Source organism: Rhopalosiphum maidis, chromosome 4 (genome assembly GCF_003676215.2).
Source record: "Rhopalosiphum maidis isolate BTI-1 chromosome 4, ASM367621v3, whole genome shotgun sequence".
NCBI lineage: Eukaryota > Metazoa > Arthropoda > Insecta > Hemiptera > Aphididae > Rhopalosiphum > Rhopalosiphum maidis.
The window spans coordinates 48,483,424-48,508,805 of NC_040880.1; the positions used below are offsets into that span (position 1 = coordinate 48,483,424).

Genomic DNA, 25,382 nt, shown 5'->3' on the forward strand with positions numbered 1-25,382 from the left:
CTGAATCATAAAAAGTATGTTTCTATAAGTGTTTTAATTTAATCTAATTTTAATTAAAATATTATTTACTATCATATTTATTATATATAAGATTACGTAGTTTAATGATAATAAAATAACATGGCGAATATTGTTAGTAATCACTTATCACATAAAAATAATAGAAATGAGCTACTCGGACGGATAGGTTAAATTTGTGGTGTATTATTATGTTTTAATGCAGGTATAATTTATTGATCTATCTTATGTTTTACCGTTGTTTTTCTTTGTGTTTAAAATAACTACTGACTATTATAGATATATTTATTAAGTCTAAAATGTTCAAATCTGTTGAGATTCTTTATAAACATTTCTCAAAATCCTAACTAAAAAAGGATAAGAAAAACTATATTAATATTATACCAATAAAAAAAAATCATCGTCAATCTAGTACTACAGTCTTCAGAAAAAAAAAATATCATTATTAAATCAAACATTTCTTACTTTGAATAGAATGTGAAATAATATTCAGTTTTTATAGTTTATTAACCCAGTTTAATACAATACAATTATACTTTATAGTCTATAGAAACTAATAAATATTTTTAATAAATAAAATAATAATTATTAGAGGTTTTTTTCACTCGCATTACTTTTAGTTTTAATGGATAGGTAAATAAGGTTTCATTGGTCTTTATTTCAATTAGGTAAAATCTACTATACATAATACAAGTTCTATTTAAAATTATTTGCGAATTGAAAATGAATCAATATATTATTATAATAATTTTCTCATTTACGATATCATACCTTTTAGTATGACTCGAATACACAGAGAACTTGATAATATATTTGGAAATTTTCGCCCAACAAACTTTAATGGAAAATGTAAAATACGTATTTTGATTATTTAATAATAATATACCTTATTAAATTTAACCAAGTATGTAGGTACTTTGCACTTTATAGTTGTCTAAATAACCTATAGGCTATAATTTAGCATACTTTGTTATTTGTTCTATAACAAAAATAAATACAATATAAGAATAGATATAAAAAATAATTATTAAAAAATATTTCTAATTTATTTTTAAATTATTTCAATTAAATATATATATATCTATAAGTATTCAGTTAATCCAGTATTTATAAGATTATTAAAATTGTACGATTAAGTAATATCTGTTTCCTTTATAATTAATTTGGAAGGTAATAAAAAAACAGACAGAATTATCGTTAGTGATTTAATTATTTCCCGGGAGTTGATGATTATAATGAAAACATATAAATTAGTTTTTAAAATGTATTTAAGGTTAATTAGCTTTACTATAATATTGATTAGTGTTTTCGAAAATTGTTTATATCTTCACAGCAGTTGTATATGAGATGATGTACAGCTTAAGATATTTTGTTAGATAAATTTGATTGATTTCCGGTAATATCATCTGCTCGTTAATAATTTCCTATACTGTGAGTTTCTTCTTGTCTTTTATTGACGCATAGATGATATGATTTGTCCATTACTGGTTTAATAATTTTTATCAATGTTATCCTATCGCTTTAAATGTTCCGAATCTTTGTCCTAAAAACGATAATCAGAAGTCGCAGTAAATACATTGAATTACTGACGATACAGTGTACGATAAAACCACACACAATAATGGATGTAGACCGACGATTTTTCTTTTCACCCGATTCATGCCATACCCTTTTCAATATGATATTTCGCCATTTCAGGCTGGTTGGTAGAATTCCTTTACCTTCTTATCGACTTATATTAAAACAACTAGACTAAACCGATGAGGTGTAAATGGGTAGACAGTACTGAGTGGGGGGTAAGAGGCTTAGGATTTTGGCACATCGGAATGTTCAGGGTGGAATAAACGACTGCAGAAATGTAATAAAGCGAAGAATTTTAAACCTTTGTTTTACGATCATTATGGGATATTGTTAAATTAAAACAAATGTGGACATAAATCAATACATATACCTAATACCTATGTGCTTTGGAATTCAAAAAATATATAAATAAATGCATATTAATTTCTATCATATAGGATATTTCTATGTAGGTATTTGAATTTTAAGCATTGTTTACAAAATAACTATGATTTATAGTTAAATTCCTAATAAAAATGACAAAAATATAAAGCTGGACCAGATACAGTACTGTATGAAATCTTGGCATACATTCTTGAAATAAAAATAAATAATTTTAACGATTATCTTTAGTAATAATTCATAATGTTTCAATGTTCACTTAGGTTACTACAGCTATTCTGTTTATATTGAAAACATTCCTATTATTATATAATACTTTATTTAAAATAATAAATTCTAATATTATGTAAATTTTCATACACCAATAATTATTATAAGTTATTATTTATAAATTATACTTTAATTAAAAAATGATACATATTAAATAGTTAAAACAAAAATAAATAAATAATAATAAAAGGAAAATCTTTGTTTTTTTTTTTTTATTGTATTTTAAAATATATAAATATTTATATATTTAATAGTATTTAATTAATATTATTAATATTATCTAAATTAAATTGCATTTATATTTTAAGTGTACTGTATTATTTACTAATATATTGTGATAAAAAAATCATAAAACATTAGTTTTTTGAAAAAAGTTTGGAATAATTCTATTATGTATTAGATCTTTTCTTCACTGTTTAAGATAATTTGTGAATAATTTGTAGGTATTTAAGAGTTAATAATATCATAAAAAAGTTTTTTTTTTATAGTTTTCTGTGGATAATACAATTTAAGGAAAAGTAAACGTTATTTTGTGTGTACAAAATTCTACGAGTTAAGGAAAATACATTAATGTTTTTTTTCAAAGGAAGATATTGGATGCGTAGAAAATTAGACTTTTAATTATTTTATTAATCAAGAAGAGTACTTTTAAATCGTCTTATTTTTAAAATTGTGATCGATACAAAGCTTTTGTATATATATATATATATAATAATTTTTATTTAAAGTACAAAATAATATAAATATTAAAAGATTTTTAGAAATTAATAAAGTATAAAGAATATAATATCAACACACTTAATACTAATTAATATATGTTTTAAATAAATTAAATATTAAAAAAAAAACATAATTAGTTACATTATAGATTACATAATATAACGAATAAAGAAATACGAATGGAAAAATGTTATGTTATTGCATAATGCATGGATGTATCCAATAAACATTTAAATTTTAGATCAATAGAGGAGTATGACAAAATTTCGTAGTTAACCCCGGCTGATTCACACCACTAATCCAATGTTGTATACTGTATTATTATGCATAAAGATAGTATTAACGTATAGAAGTGTGATATTGTACTTTGTGTAAATTGTAAATTCAAAATGAAAAAAAGGTTTCTTTTGAGAAATTTACATTCAAATTAGTTCAAAGTTGATTTTTTCAAACTAATTCTATTTGTATACATTACAACTATATCGCATAACAAAAATAGAATACAAAGTGAAATAATACACGTTTAATGATAATTTTAATAGGAATCTAAATAAGATGCAGAGTAGTTTAATTACAAAACAAAATCAAGTTAATCTAAAATATGTTTTTTTTTAAATTTATAATTGTGTTAGTTATTTACTAATATTAAACATAAATTGATATTTAAATTTCTTTAATTATTACAATGTCCAGAAAATGAACATTTTTGTTGATATATATATATATATATATATATACAATTATAAACTGTGTCATGTAGTCAAGAATATATATTTTTTACAATAAATGTTTAACGATTTTTTAACGAATTGTTACATAATTTCCATTTGTTTAAAATTGAATATAAATTTATTGATAATTAAAATTGTAAATACAATTTATGAAGTTTAAGATAACAAAAATTAAATATTTAATTAATTAAAGTAGTAATTGTTAAATATATCATTGAAGAAACTATTCAAATATACATATTAAAGTTAAAAATTCATGTTTTTACTTCTTTTAAATAAGCAGAGACGTTTTATGTATTATACTTTTTGAACTATCCAAAGAAATATTCAGAGCTTAGAGTTCATAGATGTTTCAAGTTAATTTGTTTATTGAAATATAAATTACTTGATGAGAGAGAAGGAAGTTTAAATGCATAACCATGTATAAACATTAAAGTGACCATTTGTTTTTCAACTTTATTTAAGTTAATGTTTTCAGGTGGGTAATTTTACTGTACTGTAATGCTATCTTATGTTAGTTTTAAATACTTGAATATACATCCAGTCTTCAGCATACTAATACAATTTATTTTTATGCGTTTTCGTTCTAACCAAGTCAAGTACAGGCCTGGGGGCACACATTATAGTTTTATATTATTTTGTATACGAAAACAGTAAATAAAAATTGGAAAAAATAAAACAACTAATCATCAAAATTTCAAGAGCAGAAGAAAAATTGTTTCTATTTAAACTGTACCAATGATTTAAAATGTAACATTTGTTTTAAAAAACGAATTTTGTCTGACGATTGATATTATGGTATTATGGAGGTGGTAAGGTACTTATAGTGCATTATTAATTTTTCTATGAATCTATGAATATTTACTTCTGATAGGTCCATACGCGTTAATATAATGATATACTGTTACGTGCCACATACATTCAATGTTGACCTTGAAGCTATATGGAAAGCGATTTGAAAGTGAACATATTAATATATTGTGATAAGAGTGCAAAAATGTACCTATGATAACAAAAAAATAAATAAATAGTATTTGTACATTTAAGAACTAAATTATGTTTAAGCGGGCTATTAAATGATATAATACGTTTTAAAACATAACTCATGTATTATTATATCTTGCTTTAGTATTTAAAACTAAACAGTCATTGATCACATAAATTTATCATTCGGTTTGATTATGAACTTAGTTGATTACATTAGTGAATATACTATAAAAAAAGAGAAGAACCGTGCTTTTCAGTTGAATATTTTTTCATAGTATTATAATCGTAAGAAAAAAAGTTTCATAAGACAAAAATCAAAATATTTTATAATGAATCCTATAACAATTTAGTTGAAGAATATTTTATTTAAAAAATTAAACATTTATTTGGTTTTACTGAAAATATATAAGAGATAATTTTATTTTTTCATTTTATGATTTAATAGGGCAACACGTAGTCAGTGTTTATTATTTATTTATACACACTGGACTTGAAGGGTTGTTTTTATTTATAATTTATAATAGAACCATGTAAAAAAATTGAATCTCATATTCTCGTTAGAGGATATTGAGCTTTTTTTTTAGCTTAAAGAATAATTAACTTTTATTAATATAACTTTAAAACCCTATATCAATGAATTATGACATTTAATGTAATATAATATTAATTGTGTAAGTTAAATTAAAAAAGAATTTATAAGTTATAATAAAACCAATGAACGAGAATAATAAATATCTTCGACTCACGTAAATATTATACGTACTCAATTGTTATAGAATTATATTTAAAGAAAAATGAGTTTCAAAAATAACAACCATACAGTATGTTGGAAAATTGTCATCATCTGTTTATCGTCAGTACGGATAATAATATATAGTTACGTGTTGTAATATGAATTTTTAAATAAATGACTAGTTATTACATTCAAAAAAATATTTTAAGTAGGCGCTAACTAAATTTTTTTTTAACAACAAGACTTTGTGACCTTTTTGTTGGGTTAATCTTGAGCTTGAAGACAATGAAGAGAAAATTCTAAAATTTTATTTGCATACTACATATTGGTAATTGATTTTTGAAGGTTGTACTCAAAAAAGTCTTATCAAAATGTTATACTAAACCAAGTTATATTTTTTGAACAGTATACATTATATAATAAAAGCATAAAACTAATGCATTTTTCACTTGTTTTAAAATTTAAAATACTTATAAATTTTACGCATCTTTAATTTTTTTTCCACAACGTTGACATAAGTAAAATAAAATAAGATATAAAATATGGCTTAAATATCGAGAGTCAATTTATTTTAGTTTATAGTAGACAAACAATAAAAAGGACCTGAGGATTTAGGTGAATAGTTGAATTATTTACGCGAAAACCAAATTAGAAGCTAGGTAAAATATTATTTACCTACATAGGTAATAGCGAAATTACGTTTAAGCACGGGTCCTCTTAGTAATTCGGAGAAAAAATATAATAAATTTATCAATTTATAAGAAGTTTAAGGAATCAATGGGTTCGTTCGACTTTGGATTTAATATAATTTTAGAGAACTTCCAGAGAATCGAGAAGTAAAATAGTCTTAATACAATATTTAATATCGGGAAGAATAATAAGTAGAATAATAGTTAGTATCTGTAATCACCGTGCTACTTCTGCTGTGATCAAATTTTTTGAAAAGGTATTTTGATTTTTAAATGGTTAGAATTCATTTATTAAACGATTTTTGGTTGTTATATAAAATACATACCGGCACGACTATGCGCCGAGTCTTATGTAGTGACTAATGCGGCGCCATTTGTTTGACTTGCAATTAAACATCGCGATGCTCGTGAGTCGTGAGTATTTATGTATATATATATATATATATATGAAACCTGTAACTCCGCCGTGCAGTTCTCGTCGTAACCTATTGTCAACCGCGATAAATAATTAAACGGTTTGCTGGGATTCAGGTTTAGTTTGAGAATACGCTAATTTGCGAGCAGGAACTTTATTTCCCCGACTTTGTGTGATGTATCAGTTAAACCATACACACGATGACGTCTCGTTGGAGCGAATAACGCAATATAACGTATTGACGTCATAACGAAAACTCGTGTCAGAAAACGAATAAGACGTTTCGGAAATCCGTATGTACAATAATATTATATAATAGTATATATTGATAGGTGCAGCGTACGTTCCTACAATGTTTGCAGTCCATGTTATAAATCATGTTTACTCAGATTAATATTGTTTCCAGTGACCCGTGATAACAAATTGCCAATAACTGCAAAAATTCCAGCGTATAATATTATGACCTACAAAAATCTCAGCTTATTAATCTGAATACACCGTCAGATTCATTAGACTTTTGTTTACTATTTTATATGACATATATTTCCCGGTGAAAACTTTGGCCTGTTAACACATAGCCATTCCGTGACGTAGTTACTCCTGTCGTCCCTGTTCGTGTCGCGAGTATTTGATCGAAAACGTGTAGTTTATTTGTCTAGCTATAGTTAATGGCCAGTATTAATATTATATTTACGACAGTATCTAAAAAGATACTGTAAGATTCACTGATTTGATTTTTTTTTTTCAAATAACGGTTTCATTAAATTTAATGAAGCTAATTTTTTTTTTAAAAAGATTTTTAGCGTATTTTTTTAAAATAAAAAAATATATAGCAACAGTTAACTTAAAGTAGATTAACAATTTTTACCGACCTGTCAGGATAAGTTAGTAAGTCTAGCTAGATTAGTTATATTTACCTATGTTATGTTTTATACAGTTATGTCATGAATCAACCCAAGCTTGATATCTATATACATACTTTTGATACCCGGATATAAACTTTATAGATTTCTTACAAACGCTATTTAAAGTTGTCGGTGTTAAAAATTTAAATCGTTGTACTATATTACGAATGCTGTTGTATCCCCATGATGCGAGCTAAGCCAGATGAGGCATCGAGGTTATACTTTCTTGTCTTTTAAATTTAGGCAAACGATTAATTTGTTTGTCGTCGTATAATTTAACGGAGACGAAATATGTGACACATAAATTTAAAATGCTTACTGTTTTTAACAACTGAAATTGTATGCGTTCACCAACGAGTAAACTGTACAGAAATATCTTTGGTGCTCAGAGGTCATGATAAATTTCCTTTAAAGGACACTCGTGGAATTGTTTAACTGTGGCTAATTGATACAACGGATCATGGATCATTGAACTCGAATGGCACTTAAGTAGGCGCGTTAGAAGGGCAAACTACGCAACAATAGCAGCGCAACGAAAAATCAAGGGTGTAATGTACGACGGAGGCGAGAAAGTGTTTCTGGGTCATGTTCGACAGTGTAATTTTGAATGATGATTTACGTGCCTTGATAGATTGCGGGGGGGGGCAGGGTGCCACTTCGCCGAAGCTGCGTCACAAGAGTAGCGGAGTATAAGGATCAAAGGTTTTGTACGTTGCTGATCGTTGATTATAATATGGATGCTGCACGGTGGTGTGCAAAAAAACGATTAAAAGCAAAACGTTAATTTAATTCGTGCACACATTATTATTATGTGTGTTCACGGTGGGATGATAATAACTTTAGATACAAAAACAGATGAATGTTCGGGTTCGCTGATACGAATAATTCCGTTAAAAACTGGGTGTTAAAATCGCCAGACTTGTGCAGGCTGGTGGTTTGAGTGCAACGCATCCTTCCCATCCCCTCGTGCCTTGTATACCATACTACCGTGGCTCGTTTTCAAACACTATAAAATCGTAGGGTATTAATAATTATTATGCATATTAAAAAATTATCTTCTGAGTCACTGGATCTTTTTTATTCGGTTCAATTAATTTTTGTTTTGCCACCGAAGCATAACTTTCAACAAAGCAGTGTTCAGTATCTTAACAATAATATCTTTCTGTAGGTACTACAACATATAATATTAAATTGAGTATATTAAGCATAAACAAATTAATGGACTGTTAAGTTTTTTCTACATTCAGTTAATAATAATGAAAATTTATATTATTTTATTCAAAAGATATACTATGTTCATTGTACATATTATACACCGATTTTTTTTAATATATTTTGAACCAACTTATCTTAAATTATTTTAAATAGAAGATTTGGCCAAGTTATATTAAATTATATTGAAAACAAATAACATTCAATTTATCGCAAAATATATTTACAGTATAGGAATAAGTATTATAATTGTTTGCGTATACCTACCATAATAAATATATTACCATGATTAGGTAGGCACTATATTAATTAAAATCGGTTTCACTAAAAAAAAAAAAAAATAAATACATTTTTTTTTATTAACTTGGTCACCAAAATATCCTTAATTTATTTTAAAATAAAAAGTAATAATATATTCCACATAAAATAAATAATTATTTTAAAACTTTTCTAAAATTATTGATATATATTTTTTAACTTATGCGATAAGAACTTTTTTGCATAACTAATTAAAATCATTTAAGAGCCTGTTAATTCATTTTATTCGGTCAATTATGTTTTACATTTTGTATTTGTGTGGGAATAAAATATCGGAATTGATGGTATATTTTTTTTGGAAACCTGATTTATGAAATATTTATAGAATGTAGAATAAAAAAAAAACAGCAAAGAAGAATAAGAATTGATATTTTCAAAACACAATATCGAATTCAATAAATATTAATATAAATAGCAGTTTCCTTTTAGTTTTATAATATACTTTTGTTTTCTGTTACTTATATTAAGCATATTTTAATGATTTATACAATTTATTTACTAACTTACACATACATTTTCTTAAATATAATATTTTATAATATTCCAACATCATATTAACTGACGTCCAACTATTGAAATAGAAAATAATTATAGATAGATTAGGTAAATATCGAAAAATAATATTTAATTTAATAATTTATTGTTTACCTGTTATAATATTTTATTGAGTGGTTTTTGATTTACGTATTTTATTATTAATTGATGCTAGAAGATTTATGTAAATTTAAAAATAACATTATTACCTAAATGTAATAATATTATATGAGATATCTATTTAAAACTACTAATACCTTATGATAGATATAGATATTGTCGTTTGCATAACGTATACACAATTTTGAATGACCTCTTAAGTATATTTTTTAAGTTAATTTTTTTTTTTTTTTATGGACACTTTTGTTCGATTGTGAAGTGTCATAATAATATATTATTAAAAAAATGTCGACAAGAGAGCATAGTAATTGTTAATCTCATGGTTATATTTCGTGACACAGAATCATGATTCTGCAAAATAGAAAATTAACAAACCATACTTAGAATTTTATTGTACTCTCAGAGATTAATAACATCAAACTGCAATATTTTTTTTAAAAAAAAGTGTATCAAGTTATTTATATTATATGATTTTATTTTTGTCAAGTTCAACTTAATAAATACTATTTCTTGAATGTTGATTGTTTTTATTTATTTATTGTTTTTGAAAAGTAATAAATATATAAAAAAAGTACCTAATATAAAAAAATTCTTTAAATTGCTTCTTATTTATTTATGTTTAAGAATATGTATTAGTTATATTATTAATGGATATATTTTATGAATTTATTGAAAAAATGTTTGAATCATTATTTATTAGATTAATTATTATCTCATGTTTAAAAGCTATCAAACAACTAAAAAAAAATTAGTTATGGACAGTTAAATTCAAAATAAAACTTGTAAATGTTGTTTATTTTTTTATTACACATGTTTTGTGTATTTTCATGTATAAGTGACTAATGAGATTTGGTTTTTTATTTTAAGTACACAAATACAAGGCCTTTTTACGTTCAGATAAAATAAGAGTTTATTTATGGGTATTATGTATATATGTGATACACAGCTTATTTCTTTTTAACTTTTTTAATAAAGTAATGTTTTATTTTTAATCGTTTAGTATTGTAAACAAATCTAAATGTATTTTTATTAATATGCTAACACGTTATTTTAAGTTAGACTGGCATAAAAAAAAGCAGTTCTAATTTAAATATTTTAAACTGATAAATCTAATTGTTGCCAAAAAGCTATACATTGCTAATTCATGATTTAGCTTAAAGATAAAATACTACCTGTTTACGATTAGTATAATAAAAAGGTGATAACATCCTTAATACATGAATTACATTTATACAATATAAATATAATGTATACAGGTATTTAAAATAGAATTTATAAAAATGTGTGTTTATTTATATTTTCTTTTCCAATTTTAAACGCAGATTAAAATAAAAATACTATAAAAACTTTCAGAAAATATCAATTTTATTGTGATAAATAATATATATATATATATTAATCCTTAGGTAGGCTATATTCATAAAATATTTAATAAATACAGTATAAACGCAGATTTAAGAACAAACACGGAAAAGTATATTTTTATTTTCATTTTACTATAAGTGACCTAAAAAAGTTGTACATACTACCATTACGTAGTTGTATATTAGTTGCAGTGGACAGCCAAGATCTATTTAAGTGGTCGTTGGATAGTATTTCAGGTGCCAGCTGATTCGGAACTGTACACGGCCAGTGAATAAATTGAACTGTGGAGCGATAGAAATGGGTAGGGAATAGTAATGTATTCGATGTTTCATTACGGAGATGGATTTTAAAACAGCTCTAAACCGGCGACGTAGCTGTGTGTTTGTTGCAACTTAACGTAATTTAACTTTTTTTTTTCATTTGGGATAACGATATACTCTTCCGGTCAACGGCGACACACGGTAAACATCACGATATTCGTCTAATTAAAGAATAATATATAACTAAATACACCGAAAGTAAGGCGATTTTTATAAAATTATCATTTAAATAGAATTTTTTTAAATAACACATAGGACATTTTAAAATAAAGAATATTCATTTTTATTATCTGTAGTATTACTAGTAAATCTGAATCATATTATTATTCTCTAATATACTAAATATTACATAAAGTCATCAACTTCATTATTTCTGGCGGACTTCACTTTGTACCTAAATGTATATAAGTACGCATTTTTAGTTTTTATTACTTACAAAGACATACATAATTTATTGCACCGGCAAGTAAAAGTAATATTTTCCTTCCAAATCTATTTTAATTTAATGCCAAGAAAATCACACAGGCCCATGCAGACGATAAAATTATAATTCAAATTCTATGTGATTTTTTTTGAAATGCATATATTGTGAACGGTAAATTTTGTTGGCGTGGCGAATTTCAACTTGCTGGTGTAAAGGCTATGTGATTAACATGGCATGAAATTGAAAATGACTTAAAAGGAAGAAATTAGTCAAACTACTAAAATTTATGTAAGTGAATAATAATAATAATAAAAAAAAAAGTTATTAAACCCAATTGATAAAATACGTTTAGGATATTTTACAACATGAATATGACTTAATCACGTGAAAAATATAGGGTGAGGCGATTGATGATTGAATGTTTACATGGAACTTATACTTAACTAATGCAGTGGGCCATTTAATTTTGAAATAAAACATATAGTGTTCAAATAAATTTCAAAATATCACTTAATCATTTTACAATTTCTAAAAGAAGAAAAAAAGCAAAAGAGCGATTAATCATATCGTTGTCAGGCGGAAGATTTTACTAAGTTTATCGCACGTTGTGGGCGTTCGTTCAGTAGACTGTTAACCAAATACTGTTGAAACTTTAAGTGTTTGTAAACTTTTATATTTAAGCTACTTATTTATGTTTCGCTTTATGGATTAAAGAATTAGTTAATGTAGAAAGTTAAAAAGTTTATTGGACATTGGATATGAGTCTCAGTGTTACGTCAAAATAAATATAAGTCAAAGAACACAATATTTGATATTGTATACAATAAGTTACAGTAAAGTAAGTAGGCATATCACAATGTAGAATCATTTTAACTTTGTAGTTAATATTTCATAAGATAAGTTGTATGATTATTTTAATCAAACTATGGCAACAACTCTATATAAATGCCGTTAAAGTTGAATATTCCATTAAAATTAATAATCTGAAAACTTGTAGCAACCAAAATTACAATTGAATTTTGAGTAGTTTAACACCAAGCGAGTTGTTATAATTAAACTCACGTCTATATTCTGACAAACACATTAGTTTAAGAGGTATAATACGTTCAAACAATTTTGAATTGGTATTTGCATATATCTGATCAAACCTATATTATTTAACCATTTTGGTATTATTATAGAAACAAAATATTGTATTATGTAAATAAATATGTAACACCTACATATAAGTTAGTAGCAATTTAAAACAAATAAAAATATTGTTTACTTTCTTAACTGGTAAATAATATATTTTTAACTATAGTTATTAATTTATTATAATCTCCCAATTTTTTTAAGCACAAAAAACACGGATTATGCAAGAAACATACTCAAATAACTTTTTATATAGTTATTAGGTATATTATAATATATATATATTTTGTAATGTAATTGAAAAAAATAAATAAGAATGTATCTATTTATACTTTTGTAATAATCAATATTTTCCGAATTCGAGTATAAAGTCCCGTTAACGATAATCTTTCAAACTTTCAAACTTTTTTTAGTTCTTTTAATTTATAAAGTTTAAAATTTAAAAACTTTAAGTTGGTAACTATATAGTGTTGAATTGTTTACCTTTTACTTTTACAATTAATGGCTAACGTCATTTAAGATTTGAAGGTAAGAAGTATAGTACTAAACATCAATAGTTTTTATGAAAAAATTATGTTGTGAACTATATATCGGTATATATAATGCGATCAATTAGAAACTAACATAAAATAACAAATTTTAAATAAGTCCACGTTATTCACATACAATATCAATTTCAATATATCTATGTGATGCGTATGACAACCAAAATACGAATTCATTTTAATGATAATGATGACAAACTTCAATGAGTATTAATTGTATAGGTATATAATAAATAATAGTTGTGGTTTCATATAATAGGTTTAGTCGAATGGATAAAAATAAATCTGACGGTATAATAATTAATTCATAAAAAAAAATATCCTCGACCCTTTATAGTTTAATATAAAAATAATGGTATGGTTATGAATGGTCAATGTTTAATATTTTCTATTTATTGAGTTTAAATAATCCTTATAATATTATAATAAATTAAGAAATCAGAAAAACGCATAATAGGTATACATAAATAATAATAATAATAATAATAATGAAAAAAATATATTTTAGAATATTATATTTGTATTTAATCCTTTTATTCTAATGTCTACTGTTGAATTATTCTGCATGTTGTTTTATATGCGTTATGAGTTATAACTATAACATTATAGCCTAGAAGATTACTTAGATTGAACTAATTTAATTGATCCATTTGACTTTATAAGGAATTTATAATTTTATGTGTAGGCAATGCTTATTTATAATTTGTTTGTGTTAAAAAAAAAAAAAAAAATTCCCGGATATTTTCTTATTTTCTTATTTTTTTTTTTTTTTCATAAGCGCTTAAGTCATTACTCATTTTTAAGATGACTCGGGATGAGACTGAATAATGTAGATTAAAAGCACGTATAAGTAAGCGCGTTGTGCTTTAAAATATGTGACGTGGTTGATCTTTGTTATTTTAAAATAACTGCTACCTATTCTTACTTTGAAAGTTGTAACGTATAAGTGTTATACTTAAAATATTATCACAGTTTTTATTGAGTGTTAAATTCATTTTAGTTTAAAATATTATTTTTTTTAACTTTGAAATTTATTTATCGTAAATAATTTTGTGTACAGAAGCAAGTATTAAAACTAAATATTTTGATATAGGTATATTGAACCTTAAAATGGTTCTAATTTATCACAAATATCGAGGATATGAATAATGTTAAAGATACATTTACTCGTCGATTTGGCAACATTTATGATCTCCACGGTTAAGCCTGAAGGGTTAAGTAAGGAATAAAATTCAGCCCAAGAAAGGTCATATTGATGTTCAGTGTAAATAATGTAACCTACCAACGTTTAATATTTTGTCTATAATATGAAAATTCATAAAAAAAGGGATATATCTTTATTAGAATTATAGGTGATTTTATGATAATATAATAAATAAATAGCCGATATTTGTAGTCTTAAATTAGCAACTTGCCGCAGATGAAAAGTAATTATATGTTGTTTTATGCGTCATTATACAACCATACCAATTTCTGGAAATAAATCCAATTAAGTTATGTAAATATTATTAAGTATACTTTATAATGTATAATATATATTATTATTATTATTATTATTATTATAGTTAATAGAGTATTGATTTTGCGAAGAAATATAATTTCTTTGAAACCACACCACCGTGCCTTTTGTATTCGATTATCCCGCGTGTTCGCATGTGTTGAATGACGGCCGCGCAATGGTAATTGAATTTTGTTCTGTTGCGATCGCTCGCGTATTGTCGTCTGATTTCTTTCTACTCAGTGTTTTTTTTTTCTTGTCGACGAGTTCTTCTTATTCTTCTTCTTCTCATTTCTCTTCTTCGTCATATTCTCCTCGACATGAATCTTTTAAAAGTGTACACGCCCATGTGACCCTTACGGGATTCAAAGTGCGATACTTAGCTAAAGTGGTCTTAGTCCCCACTGAGGAGTACGATAATTACTTATTTTTTTTTTTTTTTTTTTTATAATTCCATATTCGTAGTTATGTTGCATAAATAATAAGCATAATAGTTAATTTCACTAGTTTTAATCTTAAAAACCCGCATAATGTGACCGTATGGCAAAACGGAATGTCTTTTTTGAAATGGTCTTCACTTTGAAACGTGTATTTTGTTACTTCTTCGCAGCAATGCGATCAATGCAATGTCACAGCTTATAATTTCTGAACGATCCGTAACCCGCGAGTGATATAATATGCGTCGCACGTCAAATATTTACGAGTATGTGCACCAAGATAAATCACTATTAATAATTTCGTATCACACGCGATACGACGATGGGCTTTGGTATGGGCGTCAAACAATTTGGAAACCTGCGGCTCCCCCTCCCCACGCACACTCATAACCACAACCACTAAGATATTCGACAAACTTCTACCTACAACCGTATAAACGACAACAGGAACAACAACAACAACAACAACAACAACAACAACAACAATAATAATAATACGTATACGTTTAGGAGGTACGCACCACGTATGGGTACGGCAGTCACTGCGGTTGTCGAGGTACGAGCGGAACGTTGACGCGGAACCCTCGTCGACGTGATGGGTAGTCATCGCGCGCGCCGAGTCGTATTTGTTTACGAGCTCGCCGCGCGCGCGCCAGAGAGTGAGTGACGGTGAGTGGGCGAGTGTGTGTGTGTGTGGGGGGGGGCGTGTGGGTCAACCGTTTCGGTGGCTCGTTTTGTTAATTAAACCATTGTGCGAATTCGAGGCCGAAGAGTTGACGCGAATCGGCCGCGTACACTATACCGCGTGCGTACGTGCGTACGTGTGTGCGTGTGCGCGCGCGCGTGTAGGAGAGCGCCGCGAGGGTCGCGGTGGGACGGTCGCGGAACGATTTCGAAAAGTCCGCGCGGAGACACACGTACAATACGCCGCGCCGCCACGGCAACCGTACTACCATTATACTTACGGCGCACCCCCCTGCCGCCGCCGTAAAAACGTTGGCGCGCGCGGTGTAAGCGTTTACGAAAGTTGGCCGCTTTGTTGTTGCCATCAGCTTGATTAATGCGGTTTTATCACCGGCGAACTTCGGCGTGTCTGGCGTGTCCCGCCGAGGAGAGGCGTATCGCGCGACCGAACGACGTCATATTATTATTTTCCATCGGGTCGCCTCCCCCCCCCCCCAACAACAACAGTCGCATTACCGCCGGTAAATCCGCGGCGACGAGCGACGCGCGGACTTCGGGGCACACTCTGTTTTGACGGAGTTTCGACGCGGAGAAGTTTCGCAAACCGCGTGTTATGACTAACGCAGTGCGTCGTCGGACGGGGCGGCGCGGAACTTCTCCGGCGATTTACCAAACGGTCGTGATGACATTATAATATTATCATATTGTCCGGACTAGGCCGCTGTCATGGCCCGTCCGATTCGCAGGGCACCGGGCGCCGCTTCGGACGCCGCCGAAATACGGCGCGCGCGGGCGTTGGGTTCGATTACGCAAAGGCTTGCGTATTGCCCCGACGTCGCGTAATTATACGATATTAATGACATTATATATGTTATGGTTCATTTGGAAACAAAATGCGTCTCTCCGGCTCTTTGTTTTATTTCATTTAAAAGGTTTCGCTTTAAAATCGCGTCTTGAATTATGACTGTAATGACATTTACCGTTAAATAAAGCGAAAATTTAATGAACTTTCACATTTTATCTGTAGTTTGGGTCAACTTAAATTTTATGAAATATTTTAACGTTGCTAACTAATTTTTAAACAGTCCATCTATATAGCAGTTTAAACTTTATGATACTATATCATAGTTTGGAATGCTTATGTAGATTTAACACAATGTAATGATTTCGATCTGGTGTACTGGTTCAGAAAGTTTAAATTACTGTAGTTCGTGCACTAATTAGCAATCATTAGTCGCGACGAAAAAATTCCTTAGAAAATATAATCGATTTTATTTTGTAATCAAATTGGTTTTTATTTTTTGAATTATAACACGGGTGTGTTCAAATAAAGTGCATCTTATTATTTATTAAAAAAATAAAAATAAAATATATTTATATATATATATATATACATATATAAAACATTAACCAAACATTCTTTAAAAAGTTTACATTGAAACGAGCGAAGTCACATAATTCACAATTCCTTAAAAAATATAACTTTTTACACTGTTATTTTTATTCTTTAAGAATAATAACTTTCCAAACATCATCCCAATATATATGTATATTATGTATACTATAATATAATACAATATTTATAAAAAAAAGTTTTACTTGTTAATCCACAATAAGGAAAAAGGAGATAATTTGTGAAAATAAAACGCTTGCATTTTTAAACGAATGCGATTATACTTTATAGCTTATTGGTATATCATTTTAATTGTGCACTAGATTTGATTTATAATCTATTAAAAAAATGCAGATCAAACTTTCCTTTTATTTTCTATTCATAATGATTAAAATCCGATTCGTGATTTACTTTAATAATTTATTAATGATATGCATGCAGTATATATGCGTGTGTGTGTGAGTGTGTGTGTATGTGTGTATTGTATTATATAAATATAATAAATTTATATGAGCTTATATTAAATTTAATTATTAATTTCTTAATATATAAATAGTTTCATTTTTTTTTCTTTAAGAAACAATTTGTATAAACATTTTTCAACCACTTTCTAAGGTTCTTTGTACAAGTAGTCTCAATCTCAATGGTTATTATTTATATATTATGTTTATTTAATATTAATTTTATTGGACATTAATGTTTATTTTATAATTTTTAAAATATTCTGAGCTAGACTGAACTTATATTACAATAATCATATATCCCCGCTTACACTATATTTATACTTTAAACAATTTATGAAGTAGATATTGACAGTTCGATTATTTACATTCGATTATTAGAATCAATGGACTGATTTTGACGGGACTTCATTGCAGACTTCCTTTAATCTTTAGAGTGTCACGGGATACGTATCATTACTATATCTCATCAGAGAGTTGGACGTCAACAAAATAACAGTACTACTTTAAATTACGTTTGTTTGTTAAATATAAATAAACCAATAAGATCGTTAAAAGATTAACTAGCAATTTAGCAGTAATTTAAGTTTAGTTTTAATAGGATCACGATTGTTGCAATAATCATTATGTTGTATAGTATAAACTGAGTATATCATAATATATATATTGAGTGACATTTCAATTTTTGCCATATCCAAATAAATGATCCAGAAATTTTAAATCATTGTTGTTCTTTATAAATAACTTATGTTTTTATTGGCTAGGTTTTATTTAATATTTTTAAAACACTTTCTGCCTATTCCGTTTATTTTATTTATTACATGAAATAAAGTTCATCTGAACAGCTAGTAAAACTATGTTATATGAGTAAATAATTACAAAAACTCATATAAGTTACACTATTCAATACTTTAATAAATATACGAATATGAAATGTGATGAATATATATATTAATTTACAGTAAAAAAAATACAAAAATGTGTTTATTAATATTTAATAATGTTATTTTTGAGAAAAAATATTTACACTTTAAATTTTTTAATTTTTGAGGACATATCTTCCAAAATATAACTTTAAAATATGCTGCATGAGAAAAATATAAAAGCTCTGTTAAACTTATAGTCGAAACTTTTTAAATAAATGTCTAAATAAAATTTAAAGAGAAAAAGTAGAATAGCCATCACCGTTGCAAGTGTTATTTATGTAAAAAAAAAATGCTATGATGATGTTGAACATGTATATATATATATACATTATTTACAATATACTTCATATATACATATATATATATATACATTATTTACAATATACTTCATATATACATATATATATATATATATATATATATATATATATATACACATTATTTATATTTATTTCTCAGCATACGTATCTTTGAAGGAAATTTATCACGCATACGAGCAATGAGCGGTCTTTTATGCCTCTACGCATAAGGCCATTGTCCTAGACTTGTGAAACTTTCCGAACTTGAGATATAGTTTGCGGGTGTACTTGACTTGAATACGTAATACATATAGCTTGGGGGATAATCATCTCCGTGGGTGTGACAAGAGTTACGATCAATGTATTACATCTTTCAAATAAATTTTTATTTTGTAAAAAAACAAAAAAATAAAGGCGTCTACTGTTTTATCTGATGGATCATTCGGCTGTGGCAGTAGGTGGTGGTGGTGGACGAAGAACGAACTCCGCAGGGCTTATATTATTCATCTAATACAACCGTAACTAGAATTGTCAATCAGATAGACTTCGTAATCCGAAATAACATAGAAATTGCTTATATTGATCTCTGATTGATGGCAAGCGAAAATGATTAAATTATTTTAATTCCCAGAAAACCTCTTCTATAAATGTATTTCAAACAACTAACACTATCCACTACTCACTAGTATTGACTATTTTCTTAAATATTTTGTTATTGAGTTGGTTTATTGAATTTTATTAACTTGATTCTACAGTTACAATTTCAAATGCAAATTATTACACATTCTGCCCATTCAGGTCTACATTGTCTAAATAATTAATGCTGAAGTTTTAATGTATTTTGAATATTATTGTGTAAGTAATAGTTTAGATAGTGGGTTCTTAGATTGTTAACTACATCTTAATATAATGCCAAAATAATTACGATTAATAAAACAGAAGTTCTAATATACAATTTTCTTTTAAAATATTATCTTTTCGTTGTATATTTGTCTCTTAGTTTTTTGATTATTCTAGTCGATATCGTTGATCGATTAGAATGTTCACAATTAATAAAATTATACTATTTTAATTTTACTATAGCCACATAAGCTATGATCATTTTTATAATTACGAATGTGAGATCTATTGTAATGATCAAGGGCATTTGCGCTTTAATCAAAATTTGTATTTTAAAATCATTGTACCAATTTTGCGGTGCTAATATTTATTGATATCAATTTCGCTCCTTATATTTTATGGTCAGTTAACCAATCGTACTTAACTTTTAATTTTACATCTATGTGAGAATATTATAATGTTTTTGTTCAATTTAATTATTTTAAAACCACGAACATTGACTTATCATACATATTATGTATAATATTATACTGTAATGATCTAGCTACTGTACTGCAGCTTGTTCTAATATATACAATGTGTATTTAAAACATTTGCAAATTAAAATTTATATTATATAGGTCAATGAATTATACCAAGTGGCTGGTTAAATATTTTTTTTGTTTTCGAAAAAATATACATATTATTCTTGCATTTAAAACTTTAATAGGTTATTTGATAACAGTCTCGAGACTTTTGTGGAAAGTCATTTATAACCGATGTATACATTTATTCATTCGAGAGATATCAATACAATAAAACTAAGTTTTTATTTTTAAAAGCTATTTTTTAAATTTATTAGTTTGTTGCACTTTACAATAATCTATAGTGTATAATAAAGGGTAAAGCAATGATGATACTATTAATCACTTGTATAAAATAATTATCATTTATTTTTATTATACTAATAACACCTAAATATTAATTATTGTATGTTTTTATTTTATTTTATCGAAATAACTAAAAATGCTCTATAATAAATATTTTTTAAATTTAAATAACCAACAGCTATTATCTAGCACATTTGGACTATTAACTAAGAACATTACTGAACACAATAATTGGTCTAACAACCCTGAAAATAACTAAGTGCAATTGGTATATGAAAAGGTCATTAAGCGCAATTGGTAAGCTTCCGTATTGTGAATTGCGATTAAGTTCAACTGTGCAATAAAATACTCCTACTAGCACCTACTCAATAGTAAAATAATTGTTCAAATTCTATTTAAATTTGAAACTTATTCAAATTAGAAACTTATTCAAATTAACAATAAATTAAATTCGTGAATCATGCAGCACATACCTCATAAACAGCTCCTAAGGGCATGACTAAACATGCTACCATTAAATCGGCGACCGCCAGCGAGACAATGAGGTAGTTGGCCACGTTTTGTAAATTCCTCTCCAACAAAATTGCTGCTATCACCAACGCGTTACCTGCAAATATTATAACTGTGTAATTTTAATTTATTTTATACACAAGATATAAAGAACAATGCTGGTAGTTTTGGAATTTTATGATGTTTAACAATAGATATAATATTATAAATAATTTATTGCATTGCGTTTATGAATTATATTTCGTATTTTACCGTTTTTAAACCTTTAGGTAAAAACAAAATAATAATAATAATTATTATTATTTTTTAATAACAAACATTATGGCAAGGGATTATTCCTTGAAATTAATATTTCTCCTCTTGGTTATATATATTACCTGTTTATAAGTCTAATATAAAGATAATGAGTTGTGTAATAATATCATTGTAAAAATATAAATCTATTGCCAGTTATTTCAGCAGATTTATACTTCCAGAAAAATTCAAAATTCAAATGGATTTAATTTGTATAGGTTTAAGTAATTTAAGTTTATACAAAATTTGTTAACTACATATTTATTTTATTTAAAAATAAAAACATTCAGAAATAAAATACGATTAAAAAGGAGCGTTTCTGTTACATACATTTAAATTAAACTCTCGAGAAAAACAAATAATTTTTCGATTGTGAAACGAGTGAATAATTAATTTAAATATTAGATAATATATTGGGTAGTGAGTACACATTTTAATTAAAGATTTTGGCAATGTTACAAACTATTGAATTTAAACAAAAAATAATTTAACTATAACAAGTAAATTAAAAAAAAAATTGTATTTAATTGTTCATAACAATTAATGTCTTGATTTTATTGTTAAATGCAAAAGTAATAACAAATATAAATATCTACAATTTTTTATGAAAATTAAATAACGATTTATTTGAAGCAGTCGATTTATTTATCAATAATTAAATGTTGTTTAACGACACTAATATTATTATAGTATAATAGACACTTATTTAAACTAACTGCTAATTGGTAGCATAAAGTGGTAGACATTTAGAACGATATAATGCCTGATCAATGAACTATTATAATAATAAGTAATCCTGCAATCCCTCGAGCCTTAGATTTTTGATAATACCTATAAACACACAAGCACACAAGTACACAAATTACAATGATATATTTTACTGTGCGTAGACATTTTTGCACACAGTGGCTTGGGCATAAATTTATACGTACTTATATATTTCAATCGGATGTGATTTGTACTTATTTTCCCCCATACAAACATCCTTTGACAATAATAAATTGTATAATAATGTCATTTTGCATTGCCGAGTCTCTAAAAAATAACATTTATTTTACATAATGTTTACATTTTGTTTTTAAATCGAAAGAGAATCGCATTCTCAACGTTTATTTTTATCCATAAGCTCTTTCATTGTCTATATTGCTTCTTGCATCTGGTTAATCTTAACGTTTGTATTATTCCCATTTTATTTAGCCATTACCTCCTTCGCATCCATCTAATTTTTTTCTTTCTAGCCAATCGTTTAGCATACAAATTATCTTTCACAAATTGATACAAAACGAAGAAAATACATATTACGCTACAACGTTGAGGAAAAGGTATACAACATTAAACCATTTAAAATGATACGTTTTACGTCACTTCACTATATCTCATCCAGAACGCACTGTTTAGACATTCAACAGAACTATTTAAAAGTTATTTAATATACATTTAAAAGGATTCAATTATAATTATTTTTTTTCACAAAATCAATTTTATTAATTTTCATGCAATTTTTCTGAATTAATCAGTTAATATCTAGAATTCTAAGGCTAATAATGAACTGAAGAGATTTACGATAATATACTGATCTTAAGACTTTAAATTTATGAAAGTATCATCCATTATATAAATTTCTTAATTAATTTTTGTATTTTGATTATCCTTACAATTATTCTTATAATTGCATTGTTTACCAACTAAAATTATAAATGACTAAAGTATAAAAGATGAATATTTTATACTACATTTTCTTCAAACGTTATGCATATTAAAACTCACTTAAATCAATTTGATCAGATAGGTGAAATTATTTGTATATAGAAAAATTGCATATTTTTGTTGTTGACACAGCAAAAAAATGGTAAAAATATTACATAGAATGTTTATTATCAATTTTTTAAAGGGTTATAATAAATCTAATATTTTAACGGGAAAGTGACAACTAACTATCAATATTGTTATATTATAGCAATATGTATAAAAAGCGTGCCGGTATAAAAATAATTTCAATGCAGTGTATATAGACGTTTGTTATTTTTCGTAACAGTTATAATTTAAAAAAAAAAATGTAATCGTAATATAACAAAAAATACTTTTGTTCGGGTAAATTATATAATAATATATTATGCCTAGAAACAATAGCACATTAATACCGTTATTATTTTCAGTAAATATAATATAATATGAAACTCATTTCTCAGTGGAACAAAAATTATATTCTTTTGTCGTTAATAATTGGTAATTCGTATGTAGCATAATTTATTTAATATTGTTACTATAAACAGTATGTACTTCTGTAAGTAAAAATTAAAAAGTATATGCGTGATGTTAAAGTAACCATGGGCACATTAAAAATACTACGGAAAGGATCTCATGAGATTGTATAACTATTATAATATTATTTATACGTAAAATGGCAAAAGCATATTTAACTACATAGTTGGTATATCCAAAACGGTCATTGTGTTGTTAAATGTCGCATTTTAGATAAACCACACTGACAACAGCGAAATATGAAAGTCTCTTATTTTCTGAAATATCATCTTCTGTATTTCATTTTGTCAGTAGTAAACAACAAAACCCGTGCTAACATACCGCTTATTTAATACAACCATTAAAATTTACATTCTTTTATATTTTTCTTTATTAAAAAAATAATACATATTATTATATAATTATGTATAAACACTACTATAATATTATATCCTTATAATAAACTCTGTACGATTTTAAGAAATATTTGCAACAATCGTTTGTATAATTTATCTCACCGAGGAATCATATATGAGCAAATTCCTGTAGGAAATAGATGCGATAATGCAAGTACAAAAAAAAAAAAAGGAATGAAAATATATTATGTAAAGAATTCGTTATCTAAATATTATATTTTAAGTATTTCATAGTATTTAAAATAAAAGAAAAAATAATTATACATTTTTAATATTTTTGATATTTAAAATTTAAATTGTTCCACCAATTCTAATAAATATTTGCTGGCATTTTTAAAATGCCGATATCCAAATATTTCGTGATACGTTTGGATACATAATATATTTTATTTAAAATAATCAAGAAAAATAAAATATAGAAATATCTTCTAATTTAATATTCTCAAATATAAATATTTGTGAAATTATAATCATTACAGTTCTTATTTTATTTCAAACTAAATTTATATTTATCCATCTTAAAAACTTGGGTGTTTATTGCAGAAGAAAATTTACAATTTACAATACAAAAACTTTTTTTAATTTAGCAGAAATACCTCGGATTTAATCAAATTTATTTATCTTCTTGGTAGTCGTTGATCATTGATAATTATTAAAATGTTTAGGTATGTGATAGTTTAAAATTATGATTTTTTTTTCTTGTGCAAATAAAGAAAAACATAGAATTTCAAAGTTCTTACGTTCTATACACATACGAATATATAGCAATTTAAAATAATAATTTTTGTTTGGTAGTATTATATTTGTATCATACATATTTTGACTTAAATATTTTTGTTTTTAATGATTTTGATAATTACTTATACATTTTTTAGTTATTACTTATCATTTTATCAGCAATTTAAAAATTATAATTTAGATATATTGTATACATAGGTATTTTAAACTTAAATTTTGGTTTATCTATGAATCAATAATTTTATACCAAGATTTAGTCACACAAAAATAACAAAATATTTTTCTGATACTTATATCCTATTTTAAACCATTTGTATTTTTATGAACTTCAAACGTGGTCCATATTGATTTTTTTTTTTAGGAAGAAATTTTTA

At 26.2% G+C, this 25,382-nt stretch overlaps 1 protein-coding gene across 1 annotated transcript in view; it reads right to left on the reverse strand.

The window, feature by feature from the left end:
• Positions 1-25,382, reverse strand: part of LOC113557213 (5-hydroxytryptamine receptor) — a 187,523-nt gene that overhangs the window by 41,713 nt on the left and 120,428 nt on the right. The window contains exon 4 of the mRNA XM_026962598.1: positions 21,283-21,416. Within this exon, the coding sequence (XP_026818399.1) occupies positions 21,283-21,416 (134 nt within the window). The remainder of the gene's footprint in view (positions 1-21,282; positions 21,417-25,382) is intronic.